This window comes from Zonotrichia leucophrys, chromosome 26 (assembly GCF_028769735.1).
Source record: "Zonotrichia leucophrys gambelii isolate GWCS_2022_RI chromosome 26, RI_Zleu_2.0, whole genome shotgun sequence".
Classification (NCBI taxonomy): Eukaryota; Metazoa; Chordata; class Aves; order Passeriformes; family Passerellidae; genus Zonotrichia; species Zonotrichia leucophrys.
This window is the reverse complement of record NC_088195.1, coordinates 5,337,194-5,359,175: the sequence shown is the minus strand read 5'-3', so window position 1 is coordinate 5,359,175 and position 21,982 is coordinate 5,337,194. Positions and strand designations below refer to the sequence as shown.

The 21,982-nt window shown below is 50.6% G+C and overlaps 1 protein-coding gene across 1 annotated transcript in view; it reads left to right on the top strand.

Annotated features, from left to right (window-relative positions):
• SLC6A17 (solute carrier family 6 member 17) overlaps positions 1–20,734 on the top strand; it is a 28,586-nt gene extending 7,852 nt beyond the window's left edge. The window contains exons 2-12 of the mRNA XM_064732838.1: positions 1,629–2,036; positions 7,474–7,631; positions 8,991–9,117; positions 10,709–10,890; positions 12,304–12,414; positions 14,097–14,338; positions 14,615–14,807; positions 15,818–16,010; positions 16,323–16,482; positions 17,634–17,796; positions 19,851–20,734. Coding sequence (XP_064588908.1) covers positions 1,751–2,036; positions 7,474–7,631; positions 8,991–9,117; positions 10,709–10,890; positions 12,304–12,414; positions 14,097–14,338; positions 14,615–14,807; positions 15,818–16,010; positions 16,323–16,482; positions 17,634–17,796; positions 19,851–20,219 — 2,184 coding nt within the window. The 5' untranslated portion in view covers positions 1,629–1,750 and the 3' untranslated portion in view covers positions 20,220–20,734. The remainder of the gene's footprint in view (positions 1–1,628; positions 2,037–7,473; positions 7,632–8,990; positions 9,118–10,708; positions 10,891–12,303; positions 12,415–14,096; positions 14,339–14,614; positions 14,808–15,817; positions 16,011–16,322; positions 16,483–17,633; positions 17,797–19,850) is intronic.
• Positions 20,735–21,982: the final 1,248 nt, after the last annotated feature.

Below are 21,982 nucleotides of genomic sequence, written 5' to 3'. Positions count from 1 at the left end.
TTTTTTTCTCAAAAAAAATTGGCAGATTTTTACTTATAACAGGAGAGAAGAGCTGGGAATGGCTCTGGAAAAGCCCCCAGGGTGGGAGGAGGTGGCACTGCTGCCCATCTGGGGTGGGTCAGGTCTGGGAGCAGGGCACCACCATGGCCCAGGCACCAGCCTGGTGTCCCCTGGGAGCAGAGATGGAGAGGACAGGAAAGAAGGAAGTTCATCTCTTCAGGAGGGTCCCTTTTCCAAGCTGGGGCATTTATTGTGGCAGTTCTGTGTTTTCTCCCCAGCTGATGTTGCACCATGGTCCAGTTTGGGTCCAGTCTCTGCCCCATCTGACCCCAGTGCTCCCAGTATGGAGAGGAAGGACATGCTGCTTTCCCAGTTTGGGGATGCCCAGCCCAGTGGAGCAGATTTCCACAATGAACCCAAGATTTTTGAGGCAGGGCGGAAATCTGCAGGGCTGGGCTGGGTTCTGGGCATCTCCTGAGGTTCTTCTGTGCAGGATTGCTCCTCCTCACCCACTCTGAAAGCTGGGGAAGTGAAGGTGCCAGGGGTGATGGCTTTGCCTTGGCTGCTGCTGTTTTTTGCAGCTGTTATCTGCTGTAAAGCTGCCTGGGGAGATTTAGCATCAGGCCCCAAGGCTTTTCAGTCACTCCTGATAACTTCCTGGGATGCAGAGACAGCCTGGGCATGTGTCACTGTGCCCTGAGTGCTCCCAAGCTGTCATGGAGTGAAGCTGGGGCTGTGCTGATGGTCAGGAGGGGAAGGAGCAGCACAGGCAGGGCAGAGCCTGGGTTTGGTGTCAGGCCTTGTGAGGTTCAGCTGCTGGGCTGGAGGTGTTAGAGGAGAGAAGAGGTGTCACAGGGATGTGACCTGTCATCACCTGTCACTGTGCCCTGGAGCACAGGCAAACTCCTCTCTCTGGGACACAGGAGGCTTTTCTCCATGGATGAGAGCAGCTGTGGCTGCCCCTGGATTCCTGCAAGTGTCCAAGGCCAGGCTGGACAGGGCTTGGAGCAGCCTGGGGCAGTGGAAGGTGTCCCTGGCCTATGGAAGATGTTCCTGGTCTATGGATGATGTCCCTGCCCATGGCAGGGGTGGGCTTGGATGAGTTTTAAGGTCCCTTCCCACCCATCCTGGCACTCTCTAATTCTCAACCAGAACATTGCTCCTGGTCCATCTTTCCTGGGGCAGGAGACCCTCCAGGTTCAGGTGAATGTCCCAAGACACGAGGGGTGGACACCCTTGTCTCCTGGTGCTGCAGGGATGGACACCCTTCTCTCCTGGTTTTGCAGAGATGGATACTCGTCTCTCCTGGTGCTGCAGGTCCCAAATCACAGCGGTGGACACCCTTCTCTCCTGGTGCTGCAGGGATGGGCACCCTTCTCTTTAGGTGCTGCAGGTCCCACCAGCTCACAGGGGTGGACACCCTTCTCTACTGGTGCTGCAGGTCCCAAATTACTGGGGGATGGACACCTTTCTCTCCTGGTGCTCCAGGTCCCAATCACAGGGATGGACACCTTTCTCTCTGGGTCCTGCAGGGATGGACATCCTTCTCTCCTGGTGCTGCCGGTCCCACCATCCCACTGCAGATAAGCCAAACCCAACTGACCCTGACTGACCCCTTCCCCACACAGGTCCTGCTGATGAAGAGGAGGTGAGCCCCGAGCTGTAGCTCCCACTCTGTGCTGCTCCCTGCGGGACCTTCCTCCTCCTCCTCCTCCTCCTCCGTGCCCGATCCCGCCGCGGGGCCGCCCCGATGCCGAAGAACAGCAAGGTGACGCAGCGGGAGCACAGCAGCGAGCATGTCACCGAGTCGGTGGCCGACCTGCTGGCCCACCAGGAGCCCGTGGACTACAAACGCAGCGTCCTCAACGTGACAGGGGACGCGTGGGACAAGCAGAAGGAGGGAGACGAGGACCTGGAGGCGGAGAACCGGCCGGCATGGAACAGCAAGCTGCAGTACATCCTGGCGCAGATCGGCTACTCCGTGGGGCTGGGCAACGTCTGGCGCTTCCCCTACCTCTGCCAGAAGAATGGAGGAGGTGAGACATGGGCAGGGATGGGCTTGGGGTTTGAAATGGGGCAGGGATGGGCTCGGGTTTTGTGTTGCTGAAATGGCTCCTGAGGTATTAAAGCATCTTTTTCCTAACCCCACAACAGAAGAAGTCGAGATTCCTCGGCTCTGGTTCTCAAGGTTGTTTATTCTCTCTCTTATCTATTCCATTCTTTCTCTGAGATCCGTCCAGCAGGTTGGTGTGTGGCACAGTGACTGCCTCTGTGGTGGTTCTAGTTCTTTATACTGAGAACTACATGTACTTTATTTACCTTTATTTACCCTACCTCTGCCAGAAGAATGGAGGAGGTGAGACATGGGGCAGGGATGGGCTTGGGTTTGGTGTTGTTGAAATGGCTCCTGAGGGATTAAAGAGTCTTATTTCCCAGTCCTGTGACCAAAGAAGAAGTTGAGATTCCTCAGCTCTGGTTTTCAGGGATGTTTATTCTCTCTCTTATCTATTCCATTCTTTCTTTGAGATCCGTCCAGCAGGTTGGTTTGTGGCACAGTGACTGCCTCTGGGGTGGTTCTAGTTCTTTATACTGAGAACTACGTGTACTTTATTTACAATAATGGGGAAGTGCAAACAACGTCTGCCCACCTCTGCCAGAAGAATGGAGGAGGTGAGAGATGGGGCAGGGATGAGTCTTGGGTTTGGTGTTGCTGAAATGGCTCCCGAGGAATTAAAGAGTCTTTTTCCCAACCCCATGACAGAAGAAGTTGAGATTCCTCAGCTCCGGTTTTCAAGGTTTATTTTCTCTTATCTATTCCATTCTTTCTCTGACCTGCTGAGGTCTGTCCAGCAGGTTTCCAAGAGCAGCCCAGAGGGTCAGGTCTCTCCCAGCTGTGCTGAGCCCCACCACCCTTCATGACACCAATGAGAGGGTGGGTTCCTCATCATTAATCCAAACCCAGTCCCATTGGAGAGAGCCAGGACAGTGCCCCTGTCCTCTCCATGCTCCCAGTGTTCCATCTTTTACCATTGCCCCAGCCCTGCAGCTGCCCTCAATAATTCAAGCATCTCCTGTGTCACATCAGGATGAGTCATTCATGAGTGCAGTCAGCACTCCCCTCCCTCCCAGGGCTGCTCAGCCCCATTCCCTTCCCTCCCCATCCGAGATGGAGCTGGCTGTGCCCAGCTCCTGCATCCCAGCACCTCCCAGAGCCCTGTTCCAGCTCCAGCTTAGCTCAGTTTTGTCTCAGCACAGCTCTTCATGGGTGTTCACCCCAAATTCAGAGCTGGGAGAGGTCAGTACAGCCCTGCTGGCTTCATCACACAGCTGCCCACAGCTGGCCTCTGATTGCCAAGAAAGTTTTCCCCATTAAATGAGATTTAGAACAAGATTTCCCCATTTAATGATATTTAGAACCAGATTTCCCCACTAAATGAGATTTTAAAACCAGATTTAGAGCCAGAGGTTGGAGAACCAGCATCCTCCTTCTCTGCAAGGATTAACCCGGCTGTGCTTCAGTTTCCCCATGCCACAGCAATCTGTAATTAACCATAATTAGTGCACTCAGTGAAAAATCCTCAGCTTAGGCTGAGCTCTCTGCTGTCCTGGTTATTTGGAGGGTTTTTTCCTCAGCTGAGCAGTGCAGGGGTTTGGGTGTTGGGGAAGATGAAACAGGAAAGCCTTATAAATATGATTGCCTGGCAAAAGATTTTGAGAATATGGAAACTATAAGCCAGATTGAAATGAAAGCAAGCTTTGAGATCCCTCAGTTACTGAACAACAGGAAAACAATGGTGTGGCCAGCTGAAGGTGATCCCCTTTTGATGGAACAACACCCTCTGCTTGCAGACAGGCCCAAGGGTCAGAGCAGACCCTGCCAGCTTGGCAGAAGGGGCCCAAAGAGGAGTTTTTAGGGTTTAAAATGTAACACAGTGTGGTAATGTAATGATTCTTATAGGCTGTATGTAAATGCTATAGGATTTGTATCTTGTACTGGATTGGTTAGTGAGAATCAGAATATTCAGCACAGAAGAAGATTTATGGTATTGTAATGAGCACTTTGCACTCTTACCTCTTGTCTCTTAGCTCTTGCCTTTTACTCTCTTCTCTCCGTTTATACTCTTACCCCCTCTTTTACTCTCTTACCCTTTTACTCTCTCACCCTCTCACCCTCTCTCCCCTCTCCTCTCTCAGTCCTGCTCCAGCTGTGGCTGGCAGCTCCCAGCAGGGCCCTGCACCCAGGCCCTTTGCAATAACCCACAAGTTCCCAGCCCTGGCTGCAGAGATCTCTCGTTTCCATCCATCCCCACCGTCCTACCCCCGACGCTCTGACATTTGGGAGGGATGGACAGACAGACAGAGCTTTCCTGGCGCTCTGAGCAGCTCCAGGATGCGATGGCTGTGGCTGCTTTCCCTGCTGTTCCCCCAGCAGGTGTGTGCGGGGGAGAACAGCTCCGTGCTGCTGCCAGGATGGGCTGCAGCCAAATCCCCAGGACTCGGCGTGCCGGGAGCCAGCAGGGGCTGCCAGCTCTGCCCTGGTGCTGCACAGGCATGAGCTGCTCACCTTTGCAGGCACCACAGCAAGGAAATCTCCAAATTTGCATCTGAATATGTCTCATATCCACCTGTCTGTAGGGTGAGATAGCCAGGAGAGTGTTGCACAGATGGGATGCTCGTGATCCTTCCAGAATTTCCCTGAGCTCTAGCTCTGCTCTCTGCCTCTCCTTTTACCCTCCTTCTACCCTCACCCTGGGCTGCTGCACCTCAATATTGCCAGCTGGGGTCTATGTGCAAATCACAAATGGGATGGCATTGCTAGGAATGTGCCTTGAGCAATTTTATTTTCCAGCATCAGTCTCATTACATGGTTATGACAATGGGAAGATGCCACCAGCTCACATCCCAGGCAGCAGATGAACAACTCAATGCTACAACTCACTTTATAAGTTTTTTGACCAATCACACAAAGCAAAAGCACATTGACAGTAGTTCTGTCCACCACTATAAGCACAGGTACCTTTGGTTAAAACAATGCTTGCTTATTTCAAATACAACACCTGCTTGTAACCCTTAAAACACAATGCACAAATCTCCATTATTAAGCTTAGAACTTCCTAATATCTCACTAGATAAACTTTTCTGTAGTTTAGGGAGTTATTCTAGACAAGCATTAATACACAGACCATTGTTCCATTTGTCCTTGCTTTTCTGCTTTTGAAATAATTTTTCTGCTGCTCTATCTCATGGCTGCTGCTTAGCTCCAATCACAGTTCTGCTGTCTCTGAGGCCTTTTGCAGCTCTCCCAAAACCCTCTGATTTTATGGATTCCCACACTCAATTTCTCTCCCTGCCCCCATTTTTAACTCACCATCCCCATCCATGCTGCGGCTGATTCTCTTTTCAGAGTCCCTGCTTGGAGCAGCACCCCCTGCCCCAGGTCCTGCCTGGCCTGGGGAGTGGAGTGTGACCGTGTTCACAGGGGTCTGAGGGTGAGGGAAGAGATGAGGATCTGACTCCATGTTTCAGAAGGCTTGATTTATTTTTTTATGATATATATTATATTAAAACTATACTAAAAGAATAGAATAAAGGATTTCATCAGAAGGCTGGCTAAGAATAGAAGGGAAAGAAAGAATGATAGCAAAGTCTTGTGGCTCGGACTCTCTGTCCAAGCCAGCTGACTGTGATCGGCCATTAATTAGAAACAATCAACATGGGCCAATCACAGATGCACCTGTTGCATTCCACAGCAGCAGATAACCATTGTTTACATTTTGTTCCTGAGGCCTCTCAGCTTCTCAGGAGGAAAAATCCTAAGGAAAGGATTTCTCATAAAAGATGTCCGTGACAGTGGTGGCTGTCACTGGAGTGTCAATCCAGGCGGGAATTTCGGTTGTCTTTGGACCTTCTGCTGCCCTGCAGGAGCCAGGCCCATTCTCCTGAGCCCATTCCTGAGCTGCTGGCAGGAGCTGGAGCTGTTCCTCAGGCAGGAGCTGCAGCGTGAGTCATCGCATCCCTTATGGTCATCGCTTCTGCTTCGGGAACCACCAGCTCCTCCAGCCCAGCACTCAGACAGACAGACATTAATTGAGTTTTAATCTGAGTTGTTTCCACTCTTTGGCCGTGCAGGGTGGAATGTGGCATGGGGATGCTGCTGCTGGGAATGTGGGATGTCCAGAGGGATGTGCTGGGACTGGGGGAACAGGACAGGAATGTGGCTATGTCCCCAGAGGGTCAGCTCATGGAGGTGGCTCCTTGCACATGGTGTCTTGGTTTGAAAAGCCAGGTGCCTGCTAAGGAAGGAAGGAGCCTCACCTGAAATGGAAAATGTAAACCCCCTCCCTCTGAATTGCTATAAATTTGAAATTAAGGGGCTCTCAGGCAAAAATATGGGAGCAGGAATAACAGTTCTTTACTAGGAAAATTAAAAATACAAAAGCAATAGTACAAACAAATAAAAAAAAAAACACTGCCAGAGTCAGACCATGCCCTGCCCCCTGTGTGTCAGGGTGGTGTCCCAGCCCCATCCCATGGGGGCTCAGCCCTCCTGCAGTGCCAGCTGTGGCTCTGCTGCAGCAGGGATCCTGCACAAGGGGGGAGTTTTCCTCTGCAGCTCCAGGGCTGCTGCAGATGGGCCTGGGCTCCCTCTGGCCATGCAGGGCAGCAGAAAGCTGCTCCTCTGGCAATGCAGGGGGCAAAGGCTGCTGTGCTGTGCCAGGCTCAGATTGGATCCAGGAAGGAATGCTTGGCTCCTCCCCTGGGCGGAGCATCTGCCCATGGGATGGTGGGATTGGATCAGCCCTGCAGGGACACTCAGTGGCCATGGACAGCAGAGATCTCCTGGAGGGAGGGTTGGCTGTGGGAGAGATAAAGAAAAAACTGCCCAATGAACAGCAGAGATCTGCCCCAGCTCTGACTGACAGTGATAGAATTCACACATTGCCTTGCAATCCAGGACACATTGAGATTTGTCTGTGTGGATTCAGGGAGTCCATGGGGACGTTGGGATCAATCCCACATGGTCCACACTGGCAGGGAATGCCACAGCCTTTGCTTCCACACCTGTTTGCTCCTCTCCACAGCTTCTCCTCTGGCCAAGCTCTGATCTCCATTCCTGGATCACAAAGCTATGGAAACCTTTAGGTTGGAAAAGCTCTTGAAGATCATTGAGTCCAAATATGAACCCAGCACAAGGCCACCACCAGCCCATATTCCCACCTGGCACACCCCCATGGTTTTTAAGCCCTTGCAGGGATGGGGATTCTCCTGCTGCCCTGCACAGCCTGTGCCAGTGCCTGACCATCCTTTCATGAAGAAATTTGTCCCCATATCCAATCTCAGCCTCCCATGGTACAACTTGAGGCTGTTTGCAAATGAACTGATGGACCAGGCAGAGCCTGCCCAGCTCTGCCCTGCTTGTCCATCTGTCCTCGGAGCAGGGAGATCAGGAATGACTTTTCTCTCCCCTTCCAGGTGCCTACCTGGTCCCTTACCTGGTCCTGCTCATCATCATCGGGCTGCCCCTGTTCTTCCTGGAGCTGGCCGTGGGGCAGAGGATCCGCCGGGGCAGCATCGGCGTCTGGAACTACATCTGTCCTCGCCTGGGGGGCATCGGCTACGCCAGCTGCCTGGTGAGCACAGCCTGGGGACCCTCCAGGGCCACCCTGGGACCCTCCAGCGCCACCCTGGGACACTCCAGCTTCACCTGGGGATGCTCCAGGCCCACCCCAGGGACCCTCCAGGGCCATCCTGGGGACTCTCCAGCCCCAGGGGATTCTCCAGTCACATTCCCGGGACCCTCCAGTCCCACCCTGGTGACCCTCCAGCCCTGTGGACCCTCCAGCCCTGCCCCAGGGACCCTCCAGCCTTGGGGACCCTCCAGCCCCACCCTGGGGACCCTCCAGTCCCAGCCTGGGGACCCTCCAGGGCCCCCTTGGGGACCCTCCAGGGCCACCCCGGGGTCTGCGGGGTGAGGCAAACTTCGAGGAGCCCCAGGGTGTAGGAATGTGCTCTCTGTTGACAGAGTGACAAAACTCTCCTCTGTCTCCTTAAAAAGAAAAAAAGTCCAGAAGTTTCGCTCCTCAATTAGGTGAAAAGACACCTTATAGGATCTGGGGGACTTCACCTCAAACTTAAGGATAGCCAGTTGGACAGGAGCTAAAAAGTCTCCCCTAATCAATTTACTAGAAAAAGAAGTGAACAAAGAAACAAATGCCTTTTGTGAGGTGTTTTACCAGGAGCAGGAACCTCTTGCACTTAGCTCAGTTTTTCTCTGTTTGTTATTTTGCCTTTTATTAAACCTTTTTGTTTCCAACACTGCAACAGAAGCCATCCTGCTGATTTTATGCCTCCAAAGGTAGCTGAGCTATCTTGGGTGAGTAATAGACCTCCAAGAGCTCATGAGACCTGGCTCAAAGAAGCTCCTGTAACACCAGGGGGAGGTTGGAGAGGTCAAGAGGTGTTTTTGCAGCTCCACCCATGGCTAGGGGCTTGTGACAGTGTTCACAGGGGTCTTAGGATGAGGGAAGAGATGAGGATCTGACTCCATGTTTCAGAAGGCTGATTTATTATTTTATTATATATATTATATTAAAACTATACCAAAAGAATAGAAGAAAAGGTTTCATCACAAGGCTAGCTAAGCTAAGAATAGAATGGAATGATAACAAAGGTTTGTGGCTCAGACAGAGAGTCTGAGCCAGCTGGGCTGTGATTGGCCATTAATTACAAACAACCACATGAGACCAATCACAGATGCACCTGTTGCATTCCACAGCAGCAGATAACCATTGTTTACATTTTGTTCCTGAGGCCTCACAGCTTCTCAGGAGGAAAAATCCTAAGGAAAGGATTTTTCATAAAAGATGTCTGTGACAGGGGCTGGTTTGGGAATGAGCCCACTGCTGATCCCAGCAGCCCCAGAGGTGCCCTGGGCACATTTCACTGCCCTGTGGTTTGATGCTGTGTCCTCCTCCCTCCTTCCTCCCCAGGTCTGTTTTTTTGTTGGTCTCTATTACAACGTCATCATTGGTTGGAGCATCTTCTACTTCTTCAAGTCCTTCCAGTACCCCCTGCCCTGGAGCGAGTGCCCCATCGTGAGGAACGGCTCGGTGGCTGGTGAGGCACAGGGAATGGGCTGGGAGGGGGCAGGGACCAGGACAGGGGGGCTCTGGGACACTGGGGACATGTCACCAAGCCCAGCAGAACGTGGGGCCACAGGAGGCTGAGGTTCCTCTCTGCCACAGCTGCCCTGACCATGTGGAGAGCTTCCCCTTGGGCTGGATGAGTGTCTCCAGTGCTCTCTGTCCCCACTGATGGGATTTAATGCCACTTTGACAATCCAGAATCCCCACTGATGGGATTTGATGCCAGTGTGGGAATCCAGAATAGGATTTGATGCCACTCTGGCAATCCAGAGTCCCCACTGATGGGATTTGATGCCAGTTTGGCCATCCAGAGTCCCCACTAGTGGGATTTGATGCCAGTTGGGGAATCCAGAGTCCCGAATCCCCACTAATGGGATTTGATACCACTTTGTCAATGCAGAGTCTCCAATGATGGGATTTGATGCAGCTTTGGGAATCCAGAGTCCCCACTGATGGGATTTGATGCCAGTTTGGCAATTCAGAATGGGTTTTGATACCAGTTTGGGAATCCAGAGTCACCACTGATGGCATTTGGTGCCACTTTGGGAATCCAGAATCCCACATCCCCACTGATGGGATTTGATGCCAGTTTGGGAATTCAGAATCCCCCCTGGTGTGGTTTGATGCCAGCTGGGGAATCCAGAGTCCCCAGTGATGGGATTTGATACAAGTTTGGGAATCCAGAATGGGATTTGATACAAGTTTGGCAATCCAGAGTCCCCACTGATGGGATTTGATGCCAGTTTGGGTATCCAGAGTCCCCACTGAAGGGATTTCCAGGCTGCCTCTGTGCTTGAGGCCAGGATCTGACCCAGGACTGTGGAGGGAGGCAGTAAGAGTCAGTCAGGGGCTGCTCCACTGCCTGCCTGAGACATGGATGGAGCTAATGAGGTTTTATAACATCTGAGCATCAGCTTGGGACTCTCTGAGAGGTTTTATAGCAAATGAAAATGTCTCTCCCCGTATTTAACATCTCATTTTCACCTGGCAGTAGTTTTATGTCCTGTCTCTTCCTTTCCCTGCTAAGAATGAGCCCCATAAATTTCTGCCCCTCAGTTTCCAGGGGTGTCTCCCTTCCCTGGCTGCCTCCAGCAGGTCTCTGTAACCGTGTTCACAGGGTGTGAGGATGAGGGCAGAGACGAGGATCTGACTCCATGTTTCAGCAGGCTTGATTTATTATTTTATGATATATATTACACTAAAACTATACTAAAAGAATAGAAGAAAGGATTTCATCAGAAGGCTAGCTAAGAATAGAATAGCAAAGAAGAATGATAACAAAGGTTTGTGGCTCGGACTCTCTGTCTGAGCCAGCTGGGCTGTGATTGGCCATTAATTAGAAACAATCAACATGGGCCAATCAAAGATGCACCTGTTGCATTCCACAGCAGCAGATAATCATTGTTTACATTTTGTTCCTGAGGCCTCCCAGCTTCTCAGGATGAAAAATCCTAAAGAAAGGATTTTTCATAAAAGATGTCTGTGACAGGTCTCTGACATTTGATCAGCCCAGGAGACAGTGGATGCCTCTCCCCTCATGCTCTCCTGCCTCTCTCCTGCAGTTGTGGAGCCAGAATGTGAGAGGAGCTCAGCCACCACCTACTTCTGGTACCGGGAGACCCTGGACATCTCCAACTCCATCTCTGAGAGCGGGGGGCTCAACTGGAAGATGACCCTGTGTCTGCTGGTGGCCTGGAGCCTGGTTGGCTTGGCCATGATCAAAGGCATCCAGTCCTCAGGGAAGGTGGGTGTTGGTGGCCACCTGAGCCTGGCTGGGCTTTTTCTTGGGAGCAGGAACCTGCTGGACATGCTGTCCTGTGTCCCATTTCCAGAGGAATGCTGTGTCCCCTGGGATGGTCACACTCACCCCATCGCTGGGGTCACCTCTGGAGAGATCCAGAATAAGATCAGAAGAGGGTTTAGGGAAGAGGTTTAATCCAACTGACATGTGCAGCCAGGCCTTGGTCACCAGCACAGAGAATCCCCCTGAGCTCCAGCACTTCACAGAATCACTTTGGTTGGAAAAGGACTTTGAGGTCATCAAGTCCAACCTGTGACCCAACACCACCCTGTTAGCCAGACCATGGCACTGAGAGCCACATCCAGCCTTTCATTAAACACCTCCAGGGATGGTGGTCCAGCAGCTCCCTGGCCAGCCCCTTGTGATGCCCATTCACTTGTTCTGTGAAGATCTTCTTCCTAATGCCCACCTAAAGCTCCCTTGGTGCAGCTTGAGGCTGTGTCCTCTTGTCTTGTCCTGGGAGCAGAGCCTGACCCCCTTGGCTGCACTCTCCTGTCAGGGAGCTGTAGAGAGTGATGGGGTCACCCCTGAGCCTCCTCTTCTCCAGGACAAACAACACTGCCAGAGTCAGAACCCAACCTGACACCCTGTGGGTCAGGCTGTTGGCAGCAGTCCCATTGGAATTGTGGCTCAGCCCTCCTGCAGTGTCAGGGCTGGTTCTGCTGGAGCAGGGATCCTGGAGAAAGGTGCAGTCTCTGCCTCTGAAGATCCAGGGGAAGAAGAGGCAGCTGCTGTTCCTCTGGGCAATCCAGTGCAGAAGCTGTGCTGGTGTTCCAGAATCTCCAGATTATATCCGGGTAGGAATGCTTGGCTCCTCCCTCTGGGCTCCCATCTCCCAATGGGATGCTGTAGTTCTTATCAGCCATTCAAGGACATCCAATAGCTGTTAGCAGCAGATGTCTCCTCCTGAGGGAGGAGTGATTGTGATCACTCAGAGAAAGAGAAGGAAAACTGCCCACTTGACAAAAGGTAATCTGCCATACAGATGGTAACAGAATACATCTTGCATTGCAATCTGGAACAACAGGGGAAGAATCCCTGCCCTGCTCCTGCTGGCCGCACCATTCCTGAGCCAGGACAGGAGCCATTGGCCTCCTTGGCCACCAGAGCACTGCTTGCTCATGTCCAGCTGCTGTCCATCAGTGCCCCCAGGTCCCTTTCAGCCTGGGCACTGCCCAGCCACCTGCACCATCTTGCCCCAAGAGGTCCCACAGTTCACCCCTGGGGATCCAGCCCCATCCTGGGGAGGGAAAAGCTCCCTTCTCCCCGCTGTGAGCTGTTCTTGGGCTGGGTGGGAGGGTGGCTGGGCCCAGGGGCAGGAATTGAGGCTGTGTGTGTTCATCCCTCCTGCTCCAGGTGATGTACTTCAGCTCCCTCTTCCCATACCTGGTGCTTGTTTGCTTCTTGGTGCGGGGGCTGCTGCTGCGTGGGGCAGTGGATGGGATCATGCACATGTTCACACCCAAGGTGAGAGTTCCAAGTTCTACTTTCCCTCCTGGCTGGTCATGCCCTATTTTCCCTTATTCTCTTATTATTCCCCTAATTCTCTTATTATTCCCCTTAATTTCCTCCCCACCCCAAAAATCAAAGTACCAGCCCCAAACTTGGGGACCCCGATAGATCATCAGGATGTGGAATGGCCCCCAAAATTCAGGATGGGGCCAGGACAGCCTGAGCCTCACAAACTCCATCCTCAGCTACCCAGATGCAATATTATATTTATTGCTTCTATTAAAATTTTCAAATATCAATATTTGAAAATTTTAATGTATTTCTATATACATTCCCTTGGGCACCTCTGTGCCCCCCAATATATTTCTGGGGGGCACAGAGGCGCCCAGGGGAATGTATAAATACAAAGATTTAACGGAGAGATGCTGGCTGACAGAAAAAACCTCTGCTGGTGGTATGCACTTATTAATTGAGCAGCTAATTAATTAATTAAGCAGAGATGTAGATGAATCAGCTCAGCCGGCGAGGCTGTTAGAAGACATTAATTATGGTTCCTTGATGAATGATGCTGGGAGGTCTCCAGGCTGCAGTTCTGGCTCCTGGGAGAGGGAGAACTTGACAGGGGGGGAACCACAGCAGAAACTAAGAGGGTTTAACTCTTGTTTAAGGCTTTGAAGGCCTTCAGTTTAGGTAATCCTAAGTTTCGTAGACAATGGTAAGGATTATAGGGAGATAGGAAGGAGGATGATGGACATGGTGGTTAAGATAGCAATTATGATGCTGGTTGGTTTGCTGGTACGTCATTGTTTTATATGGTTTGTGGTGTGTGTCCTGACCTCTCTGTGCCTCAGTTTCCCTCTCTGTGTGAATGAGGAGTATCGCTGGCCAGGGATCTATGTACAAATCACAAACAGAACGGGATTGCTGTGGAACTGCCTTGAGCTGTTTTATTTTTCAGCATCAGTCTCATTACATGGTTATGACAATGGGAAGATGCCATCAGCTCACATCCCAGGCAGCAGACAAAGAACTCAATGTTACAATTCACTTTATAAGTTTTTTGCCCAATCACACAAAGCAAAAGCACATTGACAGTATTGATATCTGTATGGTATATATTCTATATTGACAGTAGTTCTATCCACCACTATAAGCACACGTACCTTTGGTTAAAACAATGCTTGCTTATTTCAAATACAATACCTGCTTGTAAGCCTTAAAACATAATGCACAGAGCTCCATTATTAAGCTTCAAACTTCCTAATATCTTGCTAGATAAACTTTTCTGTAGCTTAGGGAGTTATTCTAGCCAAGCATTAATACACAGACCATTGTTCCATTTGTCCTTGCTTCTCTGCTTTTTAAATAATTTTTCTGCTGACCAATCTCATGGCTACTGCTTAGCTCCAATCACAGTTCTGCTGTCTCTGAGGCCTTTTGCAGCTTTCCCAAAACCCTCTGATTTTATGGATTCTCGCAATGAGAAGGATCTGTGAGTGCTGGGTAAAGCCAGACCTGAGTATGGCAGACCATGGAATAACAGAGTGGTTTGGGTTGGAAGGAGCCATAGAGATCATTTCCTTCCACCACCCCACCAAAGCAGCCACAGCTGCCCCCAAAACCACCTCAGCCCTTTTAATGTCACTCTGGGATGGGCTGTGGGACCACCTAACTCCTTTTTCTGTCCTCCCTCCAAGCTGGACAAGATGCTGGACCCTCAGGTATGGCGTGAAGCAGCCACCCAGGTTTTCTTCGCCCTGGGCCTGGGTTTTGGGGGGGTCATTGCCTTCTCCAGCTACAACAAGCAGGACAACAACTGCCACTTCGATGCCACCCTCGTCTCCTTCATCAACTTCTTCACGTCCGTGCTGGCCACCCTGGTTGTGTTCGCTGTGCTGGGCTTCAAGGCCAACATCATGAACGAGAAATGCGTGGTGGAGTAAGAGTTGCTTTTTCTCTGTTTGGGGTGGGCAGGTCTTTGCTGATGCCAGCTGTGGTGGGTCTGGAGCTGGATGATGCTGGGGTTTGGTGGGCCCAAGTTCCTGATGGTCAGGAGCTGGATTTCCAGGGATGTGCCTCTGTAGCTGAGGGAGTTGGACATTCAGCTCCTCCAAGCTAAAATCCAGCCCCAACATGGGCTCAGTCTGCAGCTGGGGTGTGAATCCAACGTGTCTCAGGTGCCCTGCACCACCTGAGAGGTTCTGCTCTCCCTTAGGAACGCTGAGAAGATCTTGGGCTACCTGAACACCAATGTGCTGAGCCACGACCTCATCCCGCCCCACGTGAACTTCTCCCACCTCACTGCCAAGGACTACAACGAGATGTACAGGGTGATCATGACAGTGAAGGAGGGGCACTTCAAAGAGCTGGGCCTGGACGCCTGCCTGCTGGAGGATGAGCTCAACAAGGTACCTGGTGGCACTCCTGGTGGGACCAGCAGGTCATTGTGACCGTGTTCACAGGGTCTCAGGTTGAGGGAAGAGACGAGGATCTGACTCCATGTTTCAGCAGGCTTGATTTATTATTTTGTGATATAAATTACATTAAAAATACTAAATACTAATACTAATATATAGTATTAATAATACTACTACTATTATTACTAATTATTACTAATATATAGTATTATTGCTAATATATAGTATTATATATAGTATAGTAATATATATAGTATACTTATAAAGTATATATATTATGGTATATATATCATATATATATAATATATATGTATATATATAGTATATATATTATTGTATATATATAGTATAATAATATATAGTATTATTACTAATATATAGTATTAATAATACTACTAATACTAAATATACTAAAAGAATAGAAGAAAGGATTTCATCAGAAGGCTAGCTAAGAATAGAATCAGAAGGAATGATAACAAAGGCTCTGTCTTGGACTCTCTGTCCGAGCCAGCTGACTGTGATTGGCCATTAATAAGAAAGAACCAACATGGGCCAATCACAGATGCACCTGTTGCATTCCACAGCAGCAGATAACCATTGTTTACATTTTGTTCCTGAGGCCTCTCAGCTTCTCAGGAGGAAAAATCCTAAGAAAATTATTTTCATAAAAGATGTCTGCGACAAGTCACCCGCCCCATTGCCTCTCCCTATGATAATCCTATCCTGGGCATGTGGATTTGGGAAAAAAACTTTTAGAGACCCTCCAGGGATGGAGAATCCAATTCCATGTTGTTTTACCCTGCACACAGGGGTTCCTCCTGGGGTGGGAGAAGCTCTGTCCAGTACAGGTTGAGCAGGGTCATCACCAGCCCATCTCTAGTACCAGACTGGGTTTTTTCATTCCTTGAAGAGGGTTTGGTGAGGGAAACCTGAGAGGGGCTCAAACTCTGTGTCCCTGACAAGCTTCTTCTCATCTTTTGGTCCTCTCCCCACCTCAACAGTCAGTGCAGGGGACTGGCCTGGCCTTCATTGCCTTCACAGAAGCCATGACCCATTTCCCAGCCTCGCCCTTCTGGTCTGTCATGTTCTTCCTGATGCTGATCAACCTGGGCTTGGGGAGCATGATTGGGACCATGTCGGGCATCACCACGCCCATCATCGACACCTTCAAGGTGCGCAAGGAAGTGTTCACAGGTGAGGCCTCTTCTCCTACAACCTCCTTGGGAAGGGCTGGGAGGTCCCTGCTGCCTTGAGGAGTCACTCCAGAAGAGGGTGGATATGGTGGGGGGTGAACTGGGCCATGCCATGCAGGGAATGGAACTTCTGGAGGTCTTGGTGTCCCTCAGGAGGTTCTGCTGACCAGGCCCATGCAGGGAATGGACCTTCTGGAGGTCTTGGTGTCCCTCAGGAGGCTCTGCTGACCAGGCCCATGCAGGGAATGGATGTTTTGGAGGTCTTGGTGTCCCTCAGGAGGCTCTGCTGACCAGACCTGTTTGCTCCCCACAGTCGGTTGCTGCATCTTCGCCTTCGTGGTGGGGCTGATCTTTGTGCAGCGTTCTGGAAACTACTTTGTCACCATGTTTGATGATTACTCAGCCACACTGCCGCTCACCGTGGTGGTCATCCTGGAGAACATCGCTGTGGCCTGGATTTACGGCACCAAGAAGTAAGGAATTTCTACAGCAAAAGGAATAACTGGGGTGTAACTCCTGACTAGAAACCTCTCCTTCCACCTCTTGGGTTTTTCTTCACGAGGAAATGCTCCAAGGGTAGTTAGAGAGGCAGGAGTTTGGTTCATTCTGATCCTCCTGTTCTGTCCTGGTGTAACACAGCCCCAGGAGTGGGTTCTTCTCATGGGTTTCTCCTCTTGGTTGTGATGCTCTGTTACTTGTGATGACCCATTTTTCTGAGGTTTCCAGGTCCTCCTGGAAGGGGAGGCTGTTCCCCACAGTTCTCCTTGTCTTCAGGCTTGAGGGATGCTGAGATGGTCAGCTGGGTTCTTCAGGCTGTACCTTGAGCATCAGCAGGGTTCCTGGGAGGTTGTTTCTCACTCAGAGATGGATGTTGGGGACACCCTTGAGGGGCTTCTCCTAAGTTACACCCCATTGGCTCCTTCCCCTGTTCCTATGCCTGAACAGAGGTGTTCCTGAGGCTCTCCCTCCCTTTCCCCTGATTGGGTCTCACCTTGATACTGCCTGGAGACCAAGGTCAGCCAGGAGGCCCCTGGGGGAGAGAGATGGACCTTGGGGGAGTGTGTGTCAGAGAGGAGAATATCTCACTGCGCAGCTAAATCAAACATCTGTGGATGGTGACAGTGGTCACAGGGGTTTTGGATGAGGGAAGAGATGAGGATTTGACTCTATATTTCAGAAGGTTTGATTTATTATTTTATGATATATATATATATATATATATAACATTATAACTATAGTAAAAAGAATAGAAGGAAAAGTTTCATCTCAGAAGGCTGGCTAAGCTAAGAATAGAATGGAAAAGAATGATAACAAAAGCAGCTGGCTCGGACAGAGAGAGAGAGCCAGCTCTGCCGTGAGTGGTCACTAAATCTAAATATCTACATGAGACCAATCATGGATCCACCTGTTGCATTCCACAGCAGCAGATAACCATTGTTTATATTTTGTTTCTGAGGCCTCTCAGCTTCTCAGAAGGAAAAATCCTAAGAAAGGATTTTTCATAAAAAGATGTCTGTGACAATGGATATTATGCAAAAGCCTTTTTTGCTTCTTTACCCTGGACTTCACTAGCAGCAATTCAAGCTGCAACAGGACATCACGATTCCATGTCTTTCCTCGGCAGGTTCATGCAGGAGCTGACGGAAATGTTGGGTTTCAGGCCCTACCAGTTCTACTACTACGCCTGGAAGTACGTGTCCCCCATCTGCATGGCCGTGCTCATGACTGCCAGCATCATCCAGCTGGGAGTGAGCCCCCCGGGATACAGCGCCTGGATCAGAGAGGAGGTGAGCACAGCTCCCTCCCCTTCCCCACCCTGCCCCAGTCTCGGGTTTCTGGTTGATAATTGCTGCCCCAAGATGTGCAGGGTGCCTCTGTTTCAGCCCATGCATCTGAAGAATGAGTCTGGACTCTTCACTTTTCAGTCTTGAGGTTGTTTATTAACTCCTATCTATAAAATTTTCTTTCTGCCCAGCCGAGATCTGCTCAGCAGGGCAGCCACAGGAACTCTGTGTTGTCCTTTTATGCTACAAACTACGTATAACACATTTAATTCCCAATACCTATCACCTATGTTAGACAGTGCACTTCTACTCTAAACCAATCCCAAAGTGCCAACATCACTGCAGGAAATGGAGAACGAGAAGAAGAAGAAAGGCTGGACACACCCAAGTTCCTCCATCTTACCCCCATACCAAAAATCCTAAAATCGACATTTTCACCCTGTGATAATTTTATTATTGTACTATTTAAACTTCTGTGACTTTCAGGTCCTCATACAAAGCTGATAATTCGCTCCAGGGGTCAAAATCAAATCCCCAGGTGCTCTGGGCTGTGTGCCAGGGTCTCTGAGCCCCCCAGTGGGGTCCTGGCAACTCTGGACACCCAGAGGGATGCACTGAGTTCTGACATCCCAGCACAGCAGGGGCAGCTCAGAGCTGCAGAGCACTCTGCTCATCCCAGCTCTGCTCATTCCTCCTTCCTCTCCTGCTGGGCGACATTCCCACCCTGTTCATCCTCTGGGAGCAGTTTGTTCACGCTGCCCAGATATCTCTGCTCATGGGCTGAAGTTTGTGTTGGTTTTGGTTGGCTCCCACAGCTCCACGTTGTGCCTGTGTGAGGATCCTTCCCTTTGACCTGAGCCCACCTTCATGTGGTGTCCCTGGGTCTGGCAGGAGACAGGAGGAGCTGTCTGGTGTTTCAGAGATGTCGTGCCTTGTTGGGAAGGATGAAAGTTTGACAAGAAAGTCTCACAGATATGTGTGCCTAGCAGAAAGATTTTTAAATGTAGAGTCTGATGAAGGAATAGAGATGGAAGCAAGTTTTGATATAGAAGTAAAGAATTGCTGAGTCAGTCTTACTGGATAACCAAGAAGGCAAAGAGTGTGTAAGTTAGAAGGCGTTTTTATGGCTTAGACCAAAGGATAAACCCACCCCAAACAAGAAGATGTTTTTACCAAGCAGAAAGATAGCACAGGCAAACAAGTCAGCAAAGCTGCAAGTAGAAAAAAAGATCTCAGAATTTTCCACTGCAAGAAAATTGAAAAACAACTTCTAGCTTAAACTGTAATGTGCCAACTTTTAGTGATTGGAGAAGAGTAACATGAATATGGTAATTATAGTAGTTATGATAGGCTATAGATAAAAGTTAAGGTATAGATTGGTTCTGCTGTATTAAGATGCTCAGCAAAATATATAATGCATTGTAACCAAAAGAAAAGTATATAATGCATTGTAACCTAAACTAAGGGTCTCCAGGCCTGCCTGCAGCTGGAGCTGACAGCTGTAGGCACAGCTCTGTCACCCCTGGACTGCTGTAATGTTTTGGATGGGATGAACTGCATTTTGGAGAGCTGCCTGGAGTCCCACATCTCTCATTTAGGTTCTTACAGTACCTGGTGTGTGACGGTGTTCACAGGGGTCTTAGGATGAGGGAAGAGACGAGGATCTGACTCCATGTTTCACAAGGCTTGATTTATTATTTTATGATATACATGATATTAAAATTATACTAAAAGAATAGAAGAAAGGATTTCATCAGAAGGCTTGCTAAGAATAGAAAAAGAAAGAATGATAACAAAGATTTGTGGCTCGGACAGAGAGTCTGAGCCAGCTGACTGTGATTGGCCATTAATTAGAAACAACCACATGAGACCAATCCCAGATGCACCTGTTGCATTCCACAGCAGCAGATAATCATTGTTTACATTTAGTTCCTAAGGCCTCTCAGCTTCTCAGGAGGAAAATCCTAAGGAAAGGATTTTCCATAAAAGATATCTGTGACACCTGGTGGGCATCACTGCTGCAGCAGCCCTGAGTTGTTAATATCTGTCTCTTCCAGGCTGCTGAAAAGTTCCTGTTCTACCCAACGTGGGCCATGGCCATCCTCATCTCCCTGATCATCCTGGCCTCCCTCCCCCTGCCCCTGGTGTTCATCCTCCGGCAGTTCCACCTGGTGTCGGACGGCTCCAACGCCCTCTCCGTCACCTACAAGAAGGGCCGGATGATGAAGGACATCTCCAATCTGGAGGACAACGACGAGACGCGCTTCATCCTGAGCAAGGTGCCCAGCGAGACACCGTCGCCCATGCCCACGCACCGCTCCTACCTGGGCCCCGGCAGCAGCTCCCCGCTGGAGATGAGCGCGGCGCCCAACGGACGCTACGGCAGCGGGTACCTGCTGGCCAGCACCCCCGAGTCTGAGCTGTGATGGCGGCCTGCCCGCCACCCCCACCAGGAGAGGAGGGCGCTCCTGGCTGTCCAGGCAACGGGAAAATTAATTATTAAGGGTGAAGAAGAATTAGTGACTAAGACGAAGAAGAAACCCCCCTGTTAAAATCGTTAAGCAAAGCAGCCATTTCTGAGGTGACGTCGGGGAAGAAGGGATGGCAGGAGGGGCAGGACTCCTCTGACAGCCCTCGGTGGAAAGGCAGGAGCCCTGGACTCACCTCCAGGGAAGGGAAGAGGAGCAAGAGATGCTGCAATACCTTTCCAAGAGTTGTTCTCGTGCAGCTCAAATCCGAAGCAAAGAATCTCTCTTTTCTAAGCAGCTGATGGTTGGAACAAGGACCTGGCAGCAGGTGGGAAGCCAATCACACTTCCCCCTGTCACCCAGAGCTCTTCCCTCCCCGTCTGTTGTCCTTTAGCCGGGAGGAGTCATGGCCTTATTCCAACGAGCACAATTAATCATCGATGTTCATAGCACAAGAAGGTGCTGTTGTTGTCACCATCGTTGTTGTTGTTGTATCTCCTGTAGGTTTTTATAGCTGTGGACACACCCAAATAACCCCCTCAAATTCTGACCAGGGTTGGCAGGGAGCAGCGTGGGGCTGGCTGTGATGTTGGGGCGTGTGAGGCAGGGCAGGGTGAATCCCTGGAATTTTTGTTGCCACCAGCACAGGGACGGTGGCTGGGAGCTCTTTGGAGATGTCACAGCCATGGGATGGAGTAGCTGGGATGCTCCATGGGTTGGATGGTGCTGAGTGTCAGGAGGACCCCAGAAGTGGCAGTGGTTTGGGGGTGTGAGCCTGTGTGGGGTCTGGGTGGGGTTGGTGTGATGAGGTCAGGAGAGCTCTCCTGGAATTACTCCTGACATGTGGGATGCTCTGCTGAACCAAAATCCCTGGCATGGTGACCATCTCCTCTCACTCCTCTCTTTAGGTGTCCCTTTAGAGGGACAAGCAGAGGAGCTGTGGGACATCCAGTCCTACCACACTCCTGGTTTAGCTCTCAGGAAACCACCCCTGACTTCCCTCCTTGCCCCGTGCCGAGGTGAGCTGGGCACTGCCTCTCTCTGGACGTGCCTCCTCATTTCTCCTCGTGTCCCCTGGGGTTTGGCATTGCCTCCTGTCACACCCACAGGAGCTCAGCAGCCTTTGGATGGGGGTGACCAGCTCTTGGGGACCACAGGTGTCCATGGGCCACTCCCGGGAGCCAGTGCCAGGTCCCCAGCAGCTCTGGATCCAGCCTGGGGAGCCCTTGTGAAGTCCAGGGGCCTCTATCGTGCCCATCCATGGTTTTGGATGTGATCCATGATGTGACCTTATGTTGTTTCTCCCCAGGCTGTTTAGGAAAAGGTGAGATCTTTTATCTCTGAGTTCTGCTGGGATTGAGGGTCATTTCCCTGAATCCCACCTGTAACCAAGCACTTCTGCCAAGGCTGTCAGGATAGCCTGGCATTGTCCCCTTTTTCCTTGGGGACACAGAAGCAGCACACTCTGCCCTCTGCTGCCTCCAAAGGCTGGGGAGTGCCTCACCTGATCCTGCTGGGCTTAGGTTGTGCATGAAGATCTTTGAGGCTGCTCTGAAGGCCACATTTGTGGGTGCTGGTTCATGAGCCCTTCTCTCCTCTGCTTTCCTGTCCATTGCTTTTCTTTCAATTTGGTTCTCCTTTTGGCTGGAGGTGAAGGCAGGAAACTGCTGGTCCATTCACCACACCCCTGACATAATTTCAGCGTCCCTGGAGCCAGCAGG